The sequence below is a fragment of the Lepidothrix coronata genome, unplaced genomic scaffold (assembly GCF_001604755.1).
Source record: "Lepidothrix coronata isolate B3197 unplaced genomic scaffold, Lepidothrix_coronata-1.0 Scaffold4, whole genome shotgun sequence".
Classification (NCBI taxonomy): domain Eukaryota; kingdom Metazoa; phylum Chordata; class Aves; order Passeriformes; family Pipridae; genus Lepidothrix; species Lepidothrix coronata.
In genome coordinates, this window is record NW_016690184.1 from 2,660,558 (window position 1) to 2,676,619 (window position 16,062).

The 16,062-nt window shown below is 35.3% G+C and overlaps 1 protein-coding gene across 10 annotated transcripts in view; it reads left to right on the top strand.

Annotated features, from left to right (window-relative positions):
* The window catches only part of ADGRB3 (adhesion G protein-coupled receptor B3), a 463,874-nt gene that overhangs the window by 227,993 nt on the left and 219,819 nt on the right, over positions 1 to 16,062 (top strand). For all 10 annotated transcript variants that reach the window (XM_017825573.1, XM_017825611.1, XM_017825640.1 and 7 more), the window contains 2 exons: positions 987 to 1,055; positions 5,019 to 5,127. In XM_017825573.1, the coding sequence (XP_017681062.1) occupies positions 987 to 1,055; positions 5,019 to 5,127 (178 nt within the window). The remainder of the gene's footprint in view (positions 1 to 986; positions 1,056 to 5,018; positions 5,128 to 16,062) is intronic.

Consider the following 16,062-nt stretch of genomic DNA (forward strand, 5'->3'; position numbering starts at 1 on the left):
ACTAAGTGCAGGTGAAGTAATGACCATTAATCTGAGTTCCACCAGGTCCTGTGGTTGGTATTACAGTTAAAAATTTTTTAGAGGTTGTGAGAAACTTAATTGCACTCTTCAGTTAAGGTTAGTGGAAAGTACATGTATCTTTTATGAAGGAACAGATAAATTATAATTGGCAGGCTGTAGACAAAATTGACATTCTGCACAAAATGTGATACAAAGATGAGAACAGACTGCACAAATTCTTAGCTTTTAAGGATGAAGTAGTTGGGAATACAAATTGGTAGAGAGAACAGACAAAATTAGAAAGGAAATTTCTCCACAAACATTTGGAAGAAAGTGATTTTTAAAATGTATGATTCAAAATCGAAGATGTCTTAGCTTTCCCCCCCCCCTTATTCTTAAATGAATAGGAGAATCAGATTAAGAAATTAACAGGCTAAGGCCAAAGAAACAGAAACTAATTATTGCTTTTATGTTGAAATTCCTAAAAAGATAGAGGTAGATGTAACATTTAAAACTAAGAGGCACTTGGTTTCAAACAGTATTTACCAATGAAATATCATTATATGCCCTATGTTTGGTTATTAAGGATAATTTTTATGTTTTGAATAGAAACTAAAGACCCCGAAGCTGGTGTTTTCTCAACTATACTTTGGGTTTTTTGAAAAATATATAGTTGTCTTGTTTCTGGAATGAGAGCAATTTCCAAATAGAACACCATCACACTTAGAAGTTTAGCAAGCCTAAAATGGTTCTTGTTTTATACAAAGCATTACTATGGAACGTGATTATATAGCCAAAAATTAACAATTAACCATGTATTATGTGCCCTATATTTTGTTACCTCATCTCTTCCACTGACAGAAAATAGGCTGCAGAACTGCATCTGTAATAGAAAAAGGAAAGCTTTCTTTATGTCAAATTAAGGATATGGTAGTTTATGCCATTGAAATAATTTTACTTTGTCTTTTATCTAATTGATTTTTCAGAACTTCTTTCAAATCATTAGTAATCTCTTAGATGAAGAAAACAAAGAGAAATGGGAAGATGCACAACAGGTAAGATTTTACAAAGTGTAATATATGGTTTTAAAAATCAGGTTAAACATGCACCCGACAGAAAATCCTAAGCAAGAGAATATTTTGGAAAAAACTGATCCTTTTCAAAAAGGAGCAATTTCAGGACCCACTGGCTAACTCCTTAGATTAAAATTATGTTAAGAATATAAGGTGCTTCTCTTGATAAACAGATTTTTATTACATTCCATAGGATTATTCACTATGTCTTTGCTTTGGATGTTGTATTGAAGTACATACAAAAACTGAAAAATGCTATTAAAGGCTATCTGCAGTGCTGCTTTTGTTAAACACAACACATCAGAACTCACCTAAAGACCCCATATGACACCATCAAAGAACTTACAGAAATGTAAACAGTAGACCTTTTCTAAAAGGTTGTATTTAGGAGAACAGTCGTAATTCTCAGACTAACAAATTTCTCAACTAATTTAGATATGATGATAACATTGTATAAAATAGGAAAATGTAGCAATAAAAAAATCACTATTTTATAATAACAGAGTCGAAAATTCAAATAAAACCCTTTTTTTTGGATATAAGAATTTCCTATATGCTTATACCAAGAAATTATAAGACAATAATTACGTCATTATAAAAATATAATTATTATATAACTATATAAATATATATATAATATAAAATATTTATGTTAGTGAACGTGACCATAATACCGTCAAATTTATTTACATATTTATTTATATACAAATAACAGTGACAATGGGGATTAACATAGTTATGTACAGAGGAAAAATCATGGAGGTCAAAGCCAGGGAAACATTTCTATATAAAGAATGCTTAAACAAAGCAAGGTATTTCAGTATGGAAAATAGTCAAGTGAGCTTATGTGCAATAGAAGATTTTAAAATCGGGAATGGTTTGGAGAATGCGATGCGTTGTCTTCTTCTACCTCCACCTTGTCTACTTACCCATGCCTTGTCCACCATCTGTCCCACAAAGATCAAGAGATGACTTAGGAGGAAATTCTGAGAACATGGAGGTAAAAGGGGGAAAACAAATCTCCAGTTCCTTCCCTTCCTTGCTGCTGGTAGAAGAAGTGGTGTTAAAAAACAGAGAGGGGACAAGTTATTTCTACTTTTCCATAGCTCCTTCTCTCTATCTCACAGCACTGGTAGGCAGGCAGGAGCCCAAAAGAGCACCAAGATGAGCTGTACACAGGAGCAGTGGGCCCATAGCTACCTGGTGATAAAGCTGGAGAGTTCACTAAATCTTAGAGTTCTGAGATATGACCCCCCCAAAAAACCAAACTGCTGGTCTTATTACTGTTCTTATGCAGTTACACAGGCAGTCTCAAAGAAACTTTGGAAGCGAGTAATCTTTCATATCAGCTATGAAGGATAAGCAGGACCCCTAAGAATTCCTAAGATTCTTTTTTACTTTCACTATTGAAAGGAAAAAAAATCCTATGCAAAATATTATTTTCTATGATATTTTGCACAAAACATTGAAAATTTAGGGTTAAAAAGAATTGTATTATAAAACAGAAAAAAGTATCGCTTGAAATTACTACATCCTGTATGAAGATTTTTTCAGGTTTTTATGTCAAAATCAAGGTAGGAACTGAACTTGAAAAGAATCTGTGCAAGCCATTATGTGCTGTGAATACAACCCAGTAAAAACACTATGGACTAAAGGTGATTCTGTTTCTGGTTCAGCCGTTCAAACAAATTTTCTGCAAACCTAGGTGCATTCTAACCAACCTTTTTGCCAGCTTGCATAGTTTTCTTAACCTCCTCAACTACTGTTAGCATAGTTCTCTTAGCCTGTTTTCTGTATTCTTTGCTGGAAAGAAAATCTTACTTACTGTCAGCAGATTGCTGATTTCAGTCAAGTGTACAGCTGCAATGCCTCAGCACATCTTTTTTTCTAGATTAAATGCTAACAGTTGATACCATTAATTACAGGTTATATAGGATTCAGATAAGCAACTCACTTTAACGCTTGCCTTTTTTTTTAAGAGCTGATGTAAAGCATCAGCTTTAACACAGGAAGCCACTTCAAGTCCACAATGCATAAGTTTTATACCAGTGTTTCAAAACACAAGAGCTGTTTTGCATGTTCTTAATTCATGATCTACTGGCATCCTATTGATTAACCAGTAATTCAGATAGATAAAAATGCAGAGTACCTCTATAAGACTAACTGCTCAACAGTTTCTGCTGAAGTTATTATGTGGAAGTTTTATGTGGAAGAACTAGGGTTTAAAAAATCTTTTTATTGAAATTTTTCCTTAGTACGTAATCTGTTAGTTTGTGTGCTCTGAATGAGATGGATGCAAAAACCACACTTGCTACCTCAGTAACTCATCATTAGGAAAATGGAAGTTAAATTTCCTTCACTTGAAGCAATATTTGCAACCTCTTAGGATAATAAATGTCACAACAAATTCTTCTTCAAAATAGTATTGCTGCCCTACCTTTTATAAAAGATCCATGGAGAAAACAAAGCACATTGTGAAATTTGCTAAGCAATTCCAAACAGCTATGGATATAGATAGATAAAGCAAGATGAAGATGGAGTGCAACATGAAGCAATTTATAGTCTCTATAGGCATTTTTTAGAGTCTGTAGTCCCAGCAGTGGAAAGAATGGGTTGAATATTGCTCATAAAGTAAATTTGGATATCTCACTGATATGAAGTAAAAAGCTCCATGAATGGGTCATCCATTATTTTTCTATTACTGAAAATTGTCTTGTTCAAAAAAGACCATAAAAACTAAAAAGAATTTTTTTATATATGTGATATGAACAGAACTTTTAAGCTTATAAATAACTGCTTTGATCTTTAATGCTGTTTTGCTAATGAATCATTATTGTTGAATATAAAAAAGTTAATGTTTTTGTGATTGTAGTAACTTACAGCTTTGCAAATAAAGTTTCTTGGAAATGTGCTAGTCCTTATCATTTTGAAAGTCAAATTGAGAGGCTACATTAGCAACACCAAGGCTACTGCAATTTATTTTAGTTTACTGTGTCCAGTTCTAGTGCAAGACATGAACATAATGGAAAGAGCCCAGCAAAGAACCATGAAGACATTTAGGGGATTAGAATATCTGATATTCAAGGAGAGGCTGAAATATCTGATGCTATTTTGCTTGGAAGAGTAAGGGTCCTGGCAATACTAAAAAATCTTGAAGGGGAGGGTGATTAAGGAAGACTGAGCCAAGTCTCAGTGGTGTGCAGTGACAGAATAACAAACAAGGGCAAAACTTAAAATACAGAAAGTGCCATTTATATATAAGAAAGTCTGTTTGGCTGAGAGAGTGATTGAATGCTAGAACATGTTGTGCAGACAGGCTCTGGGGTGTCTGTCCTGGGAGACATTCAAAATCCAGCTGTATGTGGTTCTGGGCAGCTTGCTAGAGCTCATTTTGCTCTGCACAGAGCAAATGATCTCCAGTGACCCCTTCCAGCTTCAGCTATTCCATGATTCTACTACTCCACATCAGCAATGAAAATAGAACTACCAGTAAAAATTTATATTACTTACACTTTGATTAAAGCAACAAAATTTATCATCCTGGAGAGGGCACGGTAAGATTTGCATTCAGCCATTTGTATGAATAGTTCTGAAGTTACTGAAGATATCTTCCAGAGGAAGGAAGAATATTTTAATTGGAATTCTTCTGTGATATGAAATGCTGTAACCATTAACGAAAGTAATGGCCAATAAGTTTTTGGTGCAGTGAGTTAGAGCAAACATTCCATAGTGCCAGTGCAAAGTTGACTTCACACAACTTTCTGGGAAGTAGTGTCTGTTTGCATGAGGATTTAATAACAAATGAGTTGTTTTACAGTAACAGAAAATGTTCCGTTTTGAAACATGGGAAGAGAAGATTGACTGTTGTCTCACATTTTATTTGAATTTGCTGCTGTAGGGATTTTGATATTAAAACTAACGTCATGTCTGACCTTCCTCTGTTAGATCTATCCAGGCTCAGTGGAGTTAATGCAGGTGATTGAAGATTTTATACACATTGTTGGAATGGGAATGATGGATTTTCAGAATTCATACCTAATGACTGGAAATGTAGGTAAGAAATAGAAATTTCTTCTATCAAATTTATGACCTATTGAAAATCAGAAATTGCAAGTATATAGAGTTGCTGCTTCTATCACAATCCAAATTGGGCTGCTCCTCCTCCTCCAGATTATCTGTATTGCTTGATTATCTACTCTCTGGTTTAGCACACATGGAATGCCTTATGCACTGGACTTTTCGTATCTCAAGATCTAAATGCAAAGTTTCTGAATCAAAACTAGGAAAATACTCATCAGAATACTCTGAACTATGGGTATATGCTAGAGTGTTTCCAGGATATACAGTGTTTCAAATGTTAATTTATAAAATTGTGCTAATTAAGATAATATTTATGTACTTAATAGCTTGAGAAATGTTTATTTTGTTCACATTATATCTTTTAATACTCCATTCTCCCAAAGAAGTCTTTGCACATGTTATGCTGTGAAAATAATCAGCATAGACAGATAATCAATAACTAAAAAAGGATCTATTCATTGCCAAAATAATTTAAGCCTAGAATTTCTTACATTAGTTCTTCTATGTGTGACAGTTTCAAAATTTCATTCAGATTTATTTTTCAAACTTTGTTTAAGCTACTGGAATGTTGCCAGACAATATAGTCATGTAATAACAAAATCAAATATGAAAATGCTTAGCAACTGAATTTCATTTATTAGTAGTCATAAATGCTTCTGCAATATTGCAGCGTTTTATTAAAAATTCAACCAAAAAATAGTTTGAAAAGCTATTCTCTAAACATTTTGTCTTTGCTTAGTACTTTCATTATTCAATTACCTTTCTATAGCTACACTTTTAAAGTGCTGGGAAAGTATTAGGAAGTTATATGTAATGAACAAATTCAAAATATGTGTTTGTCTGATAGCAAAACTGGTGTTAATACATTCTCTCATATTTTGAGTTAGAATCTTATTGCGATAAGTTCTTCAGCATGTCATTAGAATGAGTTAGAAAATATGATAATTTTGAAATTCATTGGCAGAATAATGCAGGGAAAATGTTGGATTGTCCTCATTGAAAATTTAGCTTGCTGTGCAATAGTAAATATTTATTACTGTTCTTCAGTTCATATCATAGAGTGACAGGACTGTAATACATTTGTCCTCTGAAAAATGTGAAAAAAACCCAAGCTGTAAAATGTTTTACGAAAATGCGTTCAAATAATCTGTGTCTCTGTATAGTCATGGTTTTGCATGGGAAACAACAGCATCTTTTCAACTGAGTTGGGAACCATGCTGTGCACTGGCTAGTTTAGATAAATGCAGAATCTTAACAGTCTTATTATCTTTCTCTTCCCACATATAAGATATTTTTAGGCACTCAGGAGTAGGTCTGTTCTTAACTATAAAACCATCAAAGGAATAGAAAGAAACTGAGAAAAATAAAATTAATTTATAGGTTTAATCTGACTACCTAGCTCTGTGCTTTGACATATTGGCATGAATTTATTCCCCGTATGCTTGGTCAACCATCAAAAAAGGATAGGGTCACTGCTGTGCAGATCATTGACCAGAATACTTGAGCTCAGGTGACATGCTGAGACGGGGACAGAAGGTTCTTATCAGCAAGGAGTAATTTCTTATTTTCACTAACAAGGAAGGAATGTATCTGGAATAATTCAGCTTTAGTGTAGCTGTCCTCAGGGGGTTGGCATAGCTGTCTGACTGCCTATGTGCTTGGAATTTAGGAAACATTCATGTTGATCTCAGCTGAGAAGAATAAACTATGCAGTTTTTGACTTGTCTTAGCATTAATTATTCTGCACCACTGAGAATTTAAAAATGTCTGAGGTCTTATCTATAACAATATTCTTTTAAATCAACAAACACATTTAATGCAGGAAGCGGATATTGTGCATGAAGGAAACCCAACTTTATCTATATTCATCTTTAAACAGACCAATCCAATAGAATAGTTTAAAGAATAGAATCATTGAATGGTTTGGGTTAGAAGAGATCTTTTCCACTCACTCAGGTAGCTCAGACCCACATCCAGTCTGACCCTGAGTGTTTCCAGGGATGAGGTATCTACCACCTCTCTGGGAAACCTGTTCCAGTGTTTAACCATTTCTGTTGTAAAAAAATTCTTCCTTGTATCTAGGCTAAATTTACCTTCTTTTATTTTATGACCATTAGCCTGTGTCCTGTTGCAACAGGCCCTGATATGAATTTTGTCCTCATCTTTCTTATGAGCCCCATTCCAGTAGTGAAAGGCTGCAATAAGGTCTCCCTGGAGCCTTTTCTTCTTCAGGTTGAACAAGTCCAACTCTCTCAACCTGTTTTCATAGGAGAGGTGGTCCAGCCCTTTAATCATTTTTGTGACCCTCATCTGGACAAAAAACAGGTTCCTGCCTTTCCTGTGCTGGGGACCCCAGAGCTGGATGCAGTACTCCAGGTGGGGTCTCACCAGAGTGAAGTAGAGGGTCAGAATCACCTCCCTCACCTGTTGGCCATGCTTCTTTTGATGCAGCCCATGACAGAGTTGGGTTTCTCAGCTGCAAGCGCATATTGCCAGCCCAGATCCAGCTTTTCATGCCTCAGTATCCCCAAGTCCTTCTCAGCAGGGCTGCTCTCAATCAGTTCATACCCCAGTCTGTACTGATAACAGGGGTTGACCCAACCCAGGTGCAGCACCTTGCACTTGGCCTAGTTTAACACCTTTTGAGGTTCCCACGGGCCCACTTCTTAAGCTTGTCCAGGTCTCTGGTGTTGTCATCCACACCACTCAGCTTGGTGTCATCTGCAGACTTGCTGAGGGTGCGATTGATCCTTTTGTCTATGTCATTGAGTAAGATATTAAACTGTACTTGTCCCAGTACAAACTCCCGGGGAACACTACTTGACATCAGTGTCCATTAGGACACCAAGCCTTGAATTGCTACCCTCTGGATGTGACCATTCAACCAAATCCTCATCCACCAGAGTCCCTCCATCAAATCCATCTCTCACCAGTTTAGAGGGAAGGATGTTTTGGTGACCATGTCAGAGGTTTTACAGAAGTCACTCTATCATAGAAGGCCGCTAGGTTGGTCAGGCAGGACTTGCCTATGGTGAACCTGTGCTGGCTGTCTCAAATCACCTCCCTGTCCTTCATGAACCTTTGCATAGATTCTATGAGGTTCCCAGGCACGGATGTGAGGCTGACAGGTTCTCAGTGTCCAGGGGTCCTAGATATTCCATAGTTATTTACCATAAAATATTCTCTCAGGACCTTTACATAATTTTTGCTGCATTTTCTGTGTCAATTCACTTTAAAGTTCAGATATATGAGAAAAGTGATTCAGTACTAAGTATGAACTGCTGCTTCTTTTCAGAAAAAAAAATCCAATTTTGTATCAAATTTCACAGTAATGCACTGAGTACTTTTTTCCTTCTACTGATTTCAGTTTACAAGTTCATTTCTAATTGAGTGATGTTTCTAAGTGAATAGTGGTATATATACAATTTAAACATCTAATTGTGTTTGACAAATATGCTAATCTCCTGACTTCTTCCACAGAGGGGATTTTATTTTCTCTTCCTTTCAAGACACAGAAACAAGTAGCTGTGGCTTAAAATGTTACTACACAAAAGCCACACTGCAAATTGTGACTGTCCCCTGCATATTCTCAGTTCATGGCAAATGGGAAATGATGAAAATTACCTTAACTATACAATAGACTATCAAAAGCCACATTATAATATGTTTGAAAATAGCTGAGATACAAAAGGACAGTTGCCATGCCACTGTTAAACTTCTCAGTGTGATGACTTTTAACTCATATTTTTCATTGCTTCTTAACAAAACATCAAAGACTGGTTTAAAATCCAGATGATCCAATATCTATACTTTATTAGGTTATTTAAACAGCTCAGTAAAATCATACGTATTTCCATTAAAGCAAGGCCTATCTCCTCTTAGCTTTCCTCTCAAGGATAGAGAATATCCTATGAAAAACTTAACAAATGTAAAAGCAACAATTTGCTTTGATCATGCATGGCTGGGACAGATGGTATTTGTTTTATTTGTACGCACTCAGTTCTGTGTTATATTCCTTTAAGAAATGATTAGGTGAAATAAAAGCCTTTGAGAGGAGGTAGAAGCCTCCTTCCTCATCCTGCTCCTTCTCTTCTTCTTCCTCCACCTCCTCCTCCTCCTCCAGACCAGCTGAGCAGGCACAGGAAAATGATAGTGTGAACAGACAGAAGCTTTTGCTACCACTCAGAGTCCCTTAATTCACTGAAAGCACAGACCCACCTGCAAGGATACAACATGCAGAGGGAAAAAAATCTTTCAAACCATGTTGTCATTTTCTGTTAACTAATTGCTTTCAGTTTTGTCTGTTTTGAAAGTTGACTTCCTGATTTTAGATTAAAGTAATAATCTTGGCTTTTAATAACCTTTTGATTTTTTTTTTTTTTTTTTTTTATGAGCACTGAAGGCCAGAGCAGATTCATCTTGAGGCTTTGGCTGATTTGGGGTCCCATCACAATAAACCATTGAGAGCTTTGAAGATGTGTACTAGATGGTGGGCAAAGTGCTAACAAGAAATATTCCTCCTTTAACTTAAAAATTTCTAAACTGGAAGATTGGAGTGCCAGAGGCATAGCTGTCTATAAAGGTATAGGAGGAATGTGGAACTGGAAATAGGGATTAGTATTAGGAGATATGTATTTTCTATGGCAGATTAGGATTCCTCTGTCAGAGAAAATTTTCCCTGTGTTTTCAAATATATTTCCTTAAAAGCAGCAGCCAAAAATTGGTTAAAGGACATTCTCTTGTCCAAAATCAAGCTTACAGCTCTTAGTTGATATTAACGAGAAACCAAATAATCTTGAAGTGCAGTGTGTTGTCATGGATGAACTGACAGAAAATAACAAAATTTTCAAGTGGAAAGCCACTTTTTGTTAATGTTAATTTTATGAATAACAATGTTTGAATGATCAGTAATTTTATAAAGCATGCAGATATCACAAAGTCACGCGGACTAGTCAAAGACAGGATAACCTGAAGATCTCCAGGGGGTACAGAAAAATGAAGAGGATATCTATAGGCAGATTAGATTCAGTGTTGACCGAAATGTAAGACGGAGTAGTTCAAACCATTCAGAGAAAAGAACAGCATTAATGTGCAAAAAGAACACTCTAAAAAAATACAGGTTTGGGTTTTTTTAAATTTTCAGTAGCCATCACTTGCAATGCTCTTTTAAATTGAGATTTTATGGTTTGGATTCATTTTACTTACTTTAACCATCATGAAGTTTGACAAAGTCACCCCAAGCTTTCTTTCAAATCAAGGGAAAATACTGCTTAAGAGAGCAACTCATACCATTTCAGATGTTTAAAATGAGGGTATGGGTTGTCTTCTGGAAGTTCTACCACTGGCTGTAAAGACAGCCTAGTGACTAGCTCAGGCTTGAATGATTCATGTCATCTAAAGCAAAGAGGAATGCTTTTTTGTGAGTAAATAAAACCTGTGAAAACCCCCACTGAGAACTGGAATTACATGTACTCAACCGAAAAGTGAATACAAAGAGAAACTAGTCTGATATGTCTGTTTAATCTTGCTCACAGGAAAAACCAAAGATTCCTAACTGTACTTGAGCACATTTAATTCTGAATAAATGTGTGACCAAGGTCTTACAAGGAATAAAATAGAAACAAGTAGATGTCTGTATGGTGCATGCAGATAACACTGATATTATATGAAAAAATGAAGACATGTAACCCATATTTCTATGCATAAATCAACTTTTAACTAATAGCCTGTTATCTCTCTGCTTAAAAAAGGGCTGTCGTAACATTGGTGCTCCAATGAGTAATCTGATCCAGTGTAGTAATTAACATTTCATTTAAAACTTCATACTGAGCTGCTTACACAAGTTTTATAGACATTGGCAGAGAACAAAGTCTGATTTCTGCCTTCACAGACAGTCTAGAATACCATATGGGAGAAAATTATTTTAAAAGTATCCATTGCCTCCTGTCTTTGCACTTTATTGTTCCACCTTCAGTCTTCCATTCCATGTTCATATACATGAAATTTTACAAAAACATTAAATATTCCTGTAGTTATATGAATTATATCATAAAATTTTCCAGTCCTAGCTAGGACACTAAGAAATGTTAGTGAAAGGAGCTTTCAGATGATGTACCTTCTCTAGCTTTGGGAATCCTAGAAAATAAGCAAGTTGGATTTCTGTCTGTTATTGTAAGTTGATTCACCTTTTCCAAGGTAAGATTTTTAGATCTTGTACATTGTAAATCCTGTTTATACTTTCTAGAAACTTCAGCACATTATGTGATTTGTTTACTTATCCAAATGGCATCTGCCTAGTCTGCTTTGTATCAGAATTAGTGATGTGTATCTTAAATGCAGAACCCGAGATCCTCTGACTCATCTTTCATAAATGTATTGCTGGCCTAAAATATACCAAGAGACTGAATTTATTTAAATGTTTCAAAAGGTCTTTTTTTCAAATATGTTAAAGAAAACAGAAGAAAAAAAAAGGCACAGCATTGATATTAACTTGGACAAAGGTGTAAAGAAAACGTCTAAAATTTTCAGTTAGGAAACAAATATTTTAATAAACTATTACACATATACTCAGAATTCATTTGTAATGAAATTACTGCTTGTTCTGAGGCCGTGTAGTGCATAAGCACAGCTTTGTGAATTTTAAAGTGGTTATTTGTAGTTAACAAAAATTCAGCTGCTAATATTTCAACATTTTCTCCTAATATGAAAGAAAATTGAACCTGTCACACAAACATAGATTTTGTAGAATGGCCTGAAACACCCATTTAGATCTCTCTCCTGTTTTTATCAAGTTATTCCAGAGCACCCCATGTTTTCACAAAGGAAAATTTAAGGGTACAGCCTTTAAGCCACTGTGTGAATTACACTTGCTGTTTTTAAGAATATGAAAAGGAATCACTTCTTGTAGTTGCTATAGATGTGTAAATACCTCTGTAATGATTAACATAATTATTCATTTTTTTGTCAAGAACAAGTTTTCACAAGAAAAAAGTAAAGTGAAACTTGCATGGTTTTGCAATGAAATACATTCTTAATAGATATAAAAACACAAGTTATCTTTAATTCATATAATATTTATATTGTCTTCAGACTTATACATAGCTTTTGAATAACTAGTAAACTACACACCAATGTAAGCAATATTTAGCTTACCATCTTTTCTTATACTTTATTACATAGTTTTGCTATATAGACTTTTGCCAGTTTTCCTTTCTTCTCAAAAGAGCCTAAAAGAGTCAATGCCCATCATCTTCCCATTTCAGGCTAGGATCTGAGGTTTATGACTGTGTCTATAAATATGAATCAAAAAGGACCCAGTGCAGGCTTCTGAATTGTTGTCCACACTATTTATTTCTTGGCACCTATCCAAACGTTATCGAGGTGTGATTCAGGGAATAGTCCATGTGAGAAACCAGTCCTTGTAGGCATTCTCATTGTACTGTGGTGTGTAGTTGGTCACACTCTTGTTCTTGGATAGCAAGCATGGTGGTCAGAACAGTTCTAAGTTCTGCCTTCTGCCATATGTTCTTTTCATGCATGACTTTGGCTCCTGGTTCTCATCCTCTTTGTCGCACACTCAGGTGTAGCCCACCGGTTTTTCCCGCCCCAAGATTGTATGTTGTTCCTTGAGCAGATGCTTTATTAATGTGAAAGTGAGCGCTTGCCAGATTTTTTTTCTTCGATCCTCAAAAAAAATCCTTCAACTCCTAAGATTCATACACAGCCAGTGTCACTCCCTTGTTCAACCCATATGTAATAATCTGTGGCTAAACACTTCTAGAAGAGAAAAAATACATAAAAGAACAGGGAAACTACTGAGAAAAGTCAATTGCAATTTTTTTATGCCCTGATATACTTCTGCTCCATATATATTCATATAATTTCCTTTGCTCCAGTCTCAGCAATTCCTTGATCAGATCAATATGTTGGCTTTCAGAAGACTCAAGCTTTCTCCACTGATTAAAGGAGAAAGACTTCATGCACGCTTTGAAGATCTAGCTCATCGCAGCATCTGATTTAGTGCCTGAAGTAAATGCTCGAGAGCTATATTTCTCTCTCAATATCAAATAAGCTTATTAAATGATTCCTATTCCCTGAAAACTTAGCTGTGAACAGTGCATAAAAGACTAGAGCTTTTTCACTGTTTTCTAAAACTTCATATCAATGATCCTGATGAAATATGGCTGTCAGTTACTTAAGAATTAAAATTACGAATATCAAGGGAATGTCTGTATGAATCTTTATCAAACAATCTTCATAAATGTGGATAAAAATCTAACTTAATTCTGTAGCTGTACTCAAAGTAATACTCATAATTGTGTTGCTCGTTTTGTGCATACGATTTATTAATTAACCTTAAAGGTAAAGCTAAATAAATTAACTATTCAGGATTTTTAAATGGGTGCTATAGGAAACTGGAATAATCTATTTCCCTTCTCTACCTTTTATTAAGTGGAGTAAAAGGTTCTAAAGAAATGGAGACTATAAAACATGCAGACATTCAGGCTTCAGGATCATTTAAAAGCATGCCTCCAACAGAAGCAGAAAGCAATTACAACAATTTGTGGAAATTACTTTTTGCAATATTTAAGTATGTATATATGATATGCTTGTATCCTTCCTAAATTTCAGCCTCTGTAAACTCCTTTCTGAATCATTCTGGTTTTTCACATGAGTAATGAAAAGCTGTTGTTTTCTAAAGGAATCAACTTTTATGACAGACCGTTTTTTAACAGGTGCATTTAAATGTTGACCTGAGAAAATAAATATCTGAGTTTATTTACTCCTTTGTCTCATAAAGCTGCATCTTTAAATGACTTCCAGCAACTTACAAGTAGAATGAGGCTTAAGGAGATAGAAATTAAGAGTCTGTGGTGGTAACTTTGCATTAATTCAGTGATGGAGTTAATGCACACCCAAGAAAGTTCATTTCATAGTAAGGTAGTGCCAAGAAGCAACAATCCTGTTCAGTGAAGCATAGTGTCAAGATATGCCAAACAATACAGTCCTCCCCTTAAACAGGAGTATCACAGTCCACTAACAAGATGCAATTCTAACAGACTGACGATTCATTCTGGTATTTTTTGTCCCTGAAAGACAGTTACCACAAGAGCACCCAGCCATCATCTGATGAGATGATCTGCTTCAGAGTGTGGCTAAGTTACAGCAAATAGCAAAGTTCCCCCTCAGTTTTAATGATTTCTACAAGGTTGTGTTACTCACTAACTACTGAAAATGAAAGAAGGAAAATTAAATAGAATTAAAGTAAAAACTCACAAATTATAAGTTAGTTAAAATAGGAATAAAGCCAGCTATTAGCTCTACATGATACTTACACTGTGTCAGAAAGAGGTCTATTACCCAAAGCTCCATTGTGAATGTGGAGTTAACATGGTTTATACTGAGCTAAGGAGGTGGCATACCAGCCACCAGAGTTCTTTTTCATTTTCCAGTCTTTCGAGGGTGGGAAAAGAAAAAAAGCAAAACCAACCAACCAAACAATAAAACACAACCCCCCAGACCAAAAATCAATCAATCAAACAGAAACAACCACCACCACAGAACAAAGAAACAAAAACCCCCAAACAAACGAAAGGAGAAAATAGAGGGGAATGTCTATCTAGAATATTAGACAAATAGACCCTCTGTGCTGAAATTATTTCCTTGGTGAGAACTGTAGATTTCAATTCCAAATAGTGGTATAGATCTGCCTTTTTCAAACTGCATAGCCTGAAGATAACATAACAATAGAGGTAACTGACTTGAAATATTTCTATCCAGTTGGTTTCATTAGAGTGTTAGTGGATTAATAATATCAGAGAAAAGTATTTTTATGGTAAATAATTATTTTGGCAGTAAGATATTGTTGAGATCAAGCTTCAAAGCCATGTAAACATATGCAGATGTAATTCCGAGTAATGTGTTTCTGTAAGTGTAATTTTTTTTTTTTAATATGGAGAGTTGGAGTTAAGTATATGGACCAAAGATACTGCATATTTCTCTGCCATCCTGTTAAGATCAGATTGTATAATGGTAACTATAAACAGAGCTGAGTGACAGTAAGACCAGCTCAAACCATCTCAAAGGATCCATTTACTAGGTGTGCCAAAATCAAGAACAGGGTCTGAAAGTTTTGAAGTATCTTTTGTGCCTTGTGATTTCTGAACCTATAAGTTCAGCCATTTCATGACATTAGTTTGCTTTCCCTTGACTTCAGCTGTGTTTTAGGACCCCCTTTGCTGCTCTGTCTCAAGGCTGAGATAGAGAATCTCTGATAAGAGTTGTGATATAAATCAGAGGAATGTTCTACTGTGGATGCATATAGCTTTTTCCCACTTTGGAAAATTTCAAAAGGAACTCTGCAAAATACTTTTTTTTTTTTTTTTGTTCTAAGTCTCCTTTAAAGTGGAAAGAAGAGAGAAAGAATTTTTCCTCACTTAAAATGTGTGGTACAGCTCTCTGGCTTGCAGTGTTTGAATGGCACTAGGTGCATGCACAAATGCTTGAAACACCATGCAGTGGTGCTAAATAGCTTCATATTGTTGTGGATGTTTTTCTTTTTTTTTTTTTTGTTTAAATTCACTCTCCACATACATTGAGACATGTAGTCAGCCATAGGCAGCATTCCTCTGTAAATCTTCTATTAATATGGGAAGATTGGGAAATGGTCTTGTAGAAAAGTTATTTGATCTCACTGCTTGAATGATTTTTCATAGAATCTGTGGCTCAGTGCTTATGGTCTTCTTTAATGACTGTTATTTTGTGTAATTTTTTTCTAACATATAAGATGTTCCACTTCTAGCACCAGTTACATCAGTTAATAGTTAGCGGGGTTACCTACGTGCCGTTTTTTGTAATATATTGCTATTAAAATCTCGTGGCCTCATGCCGTGTTCTGTACTCATTAGGC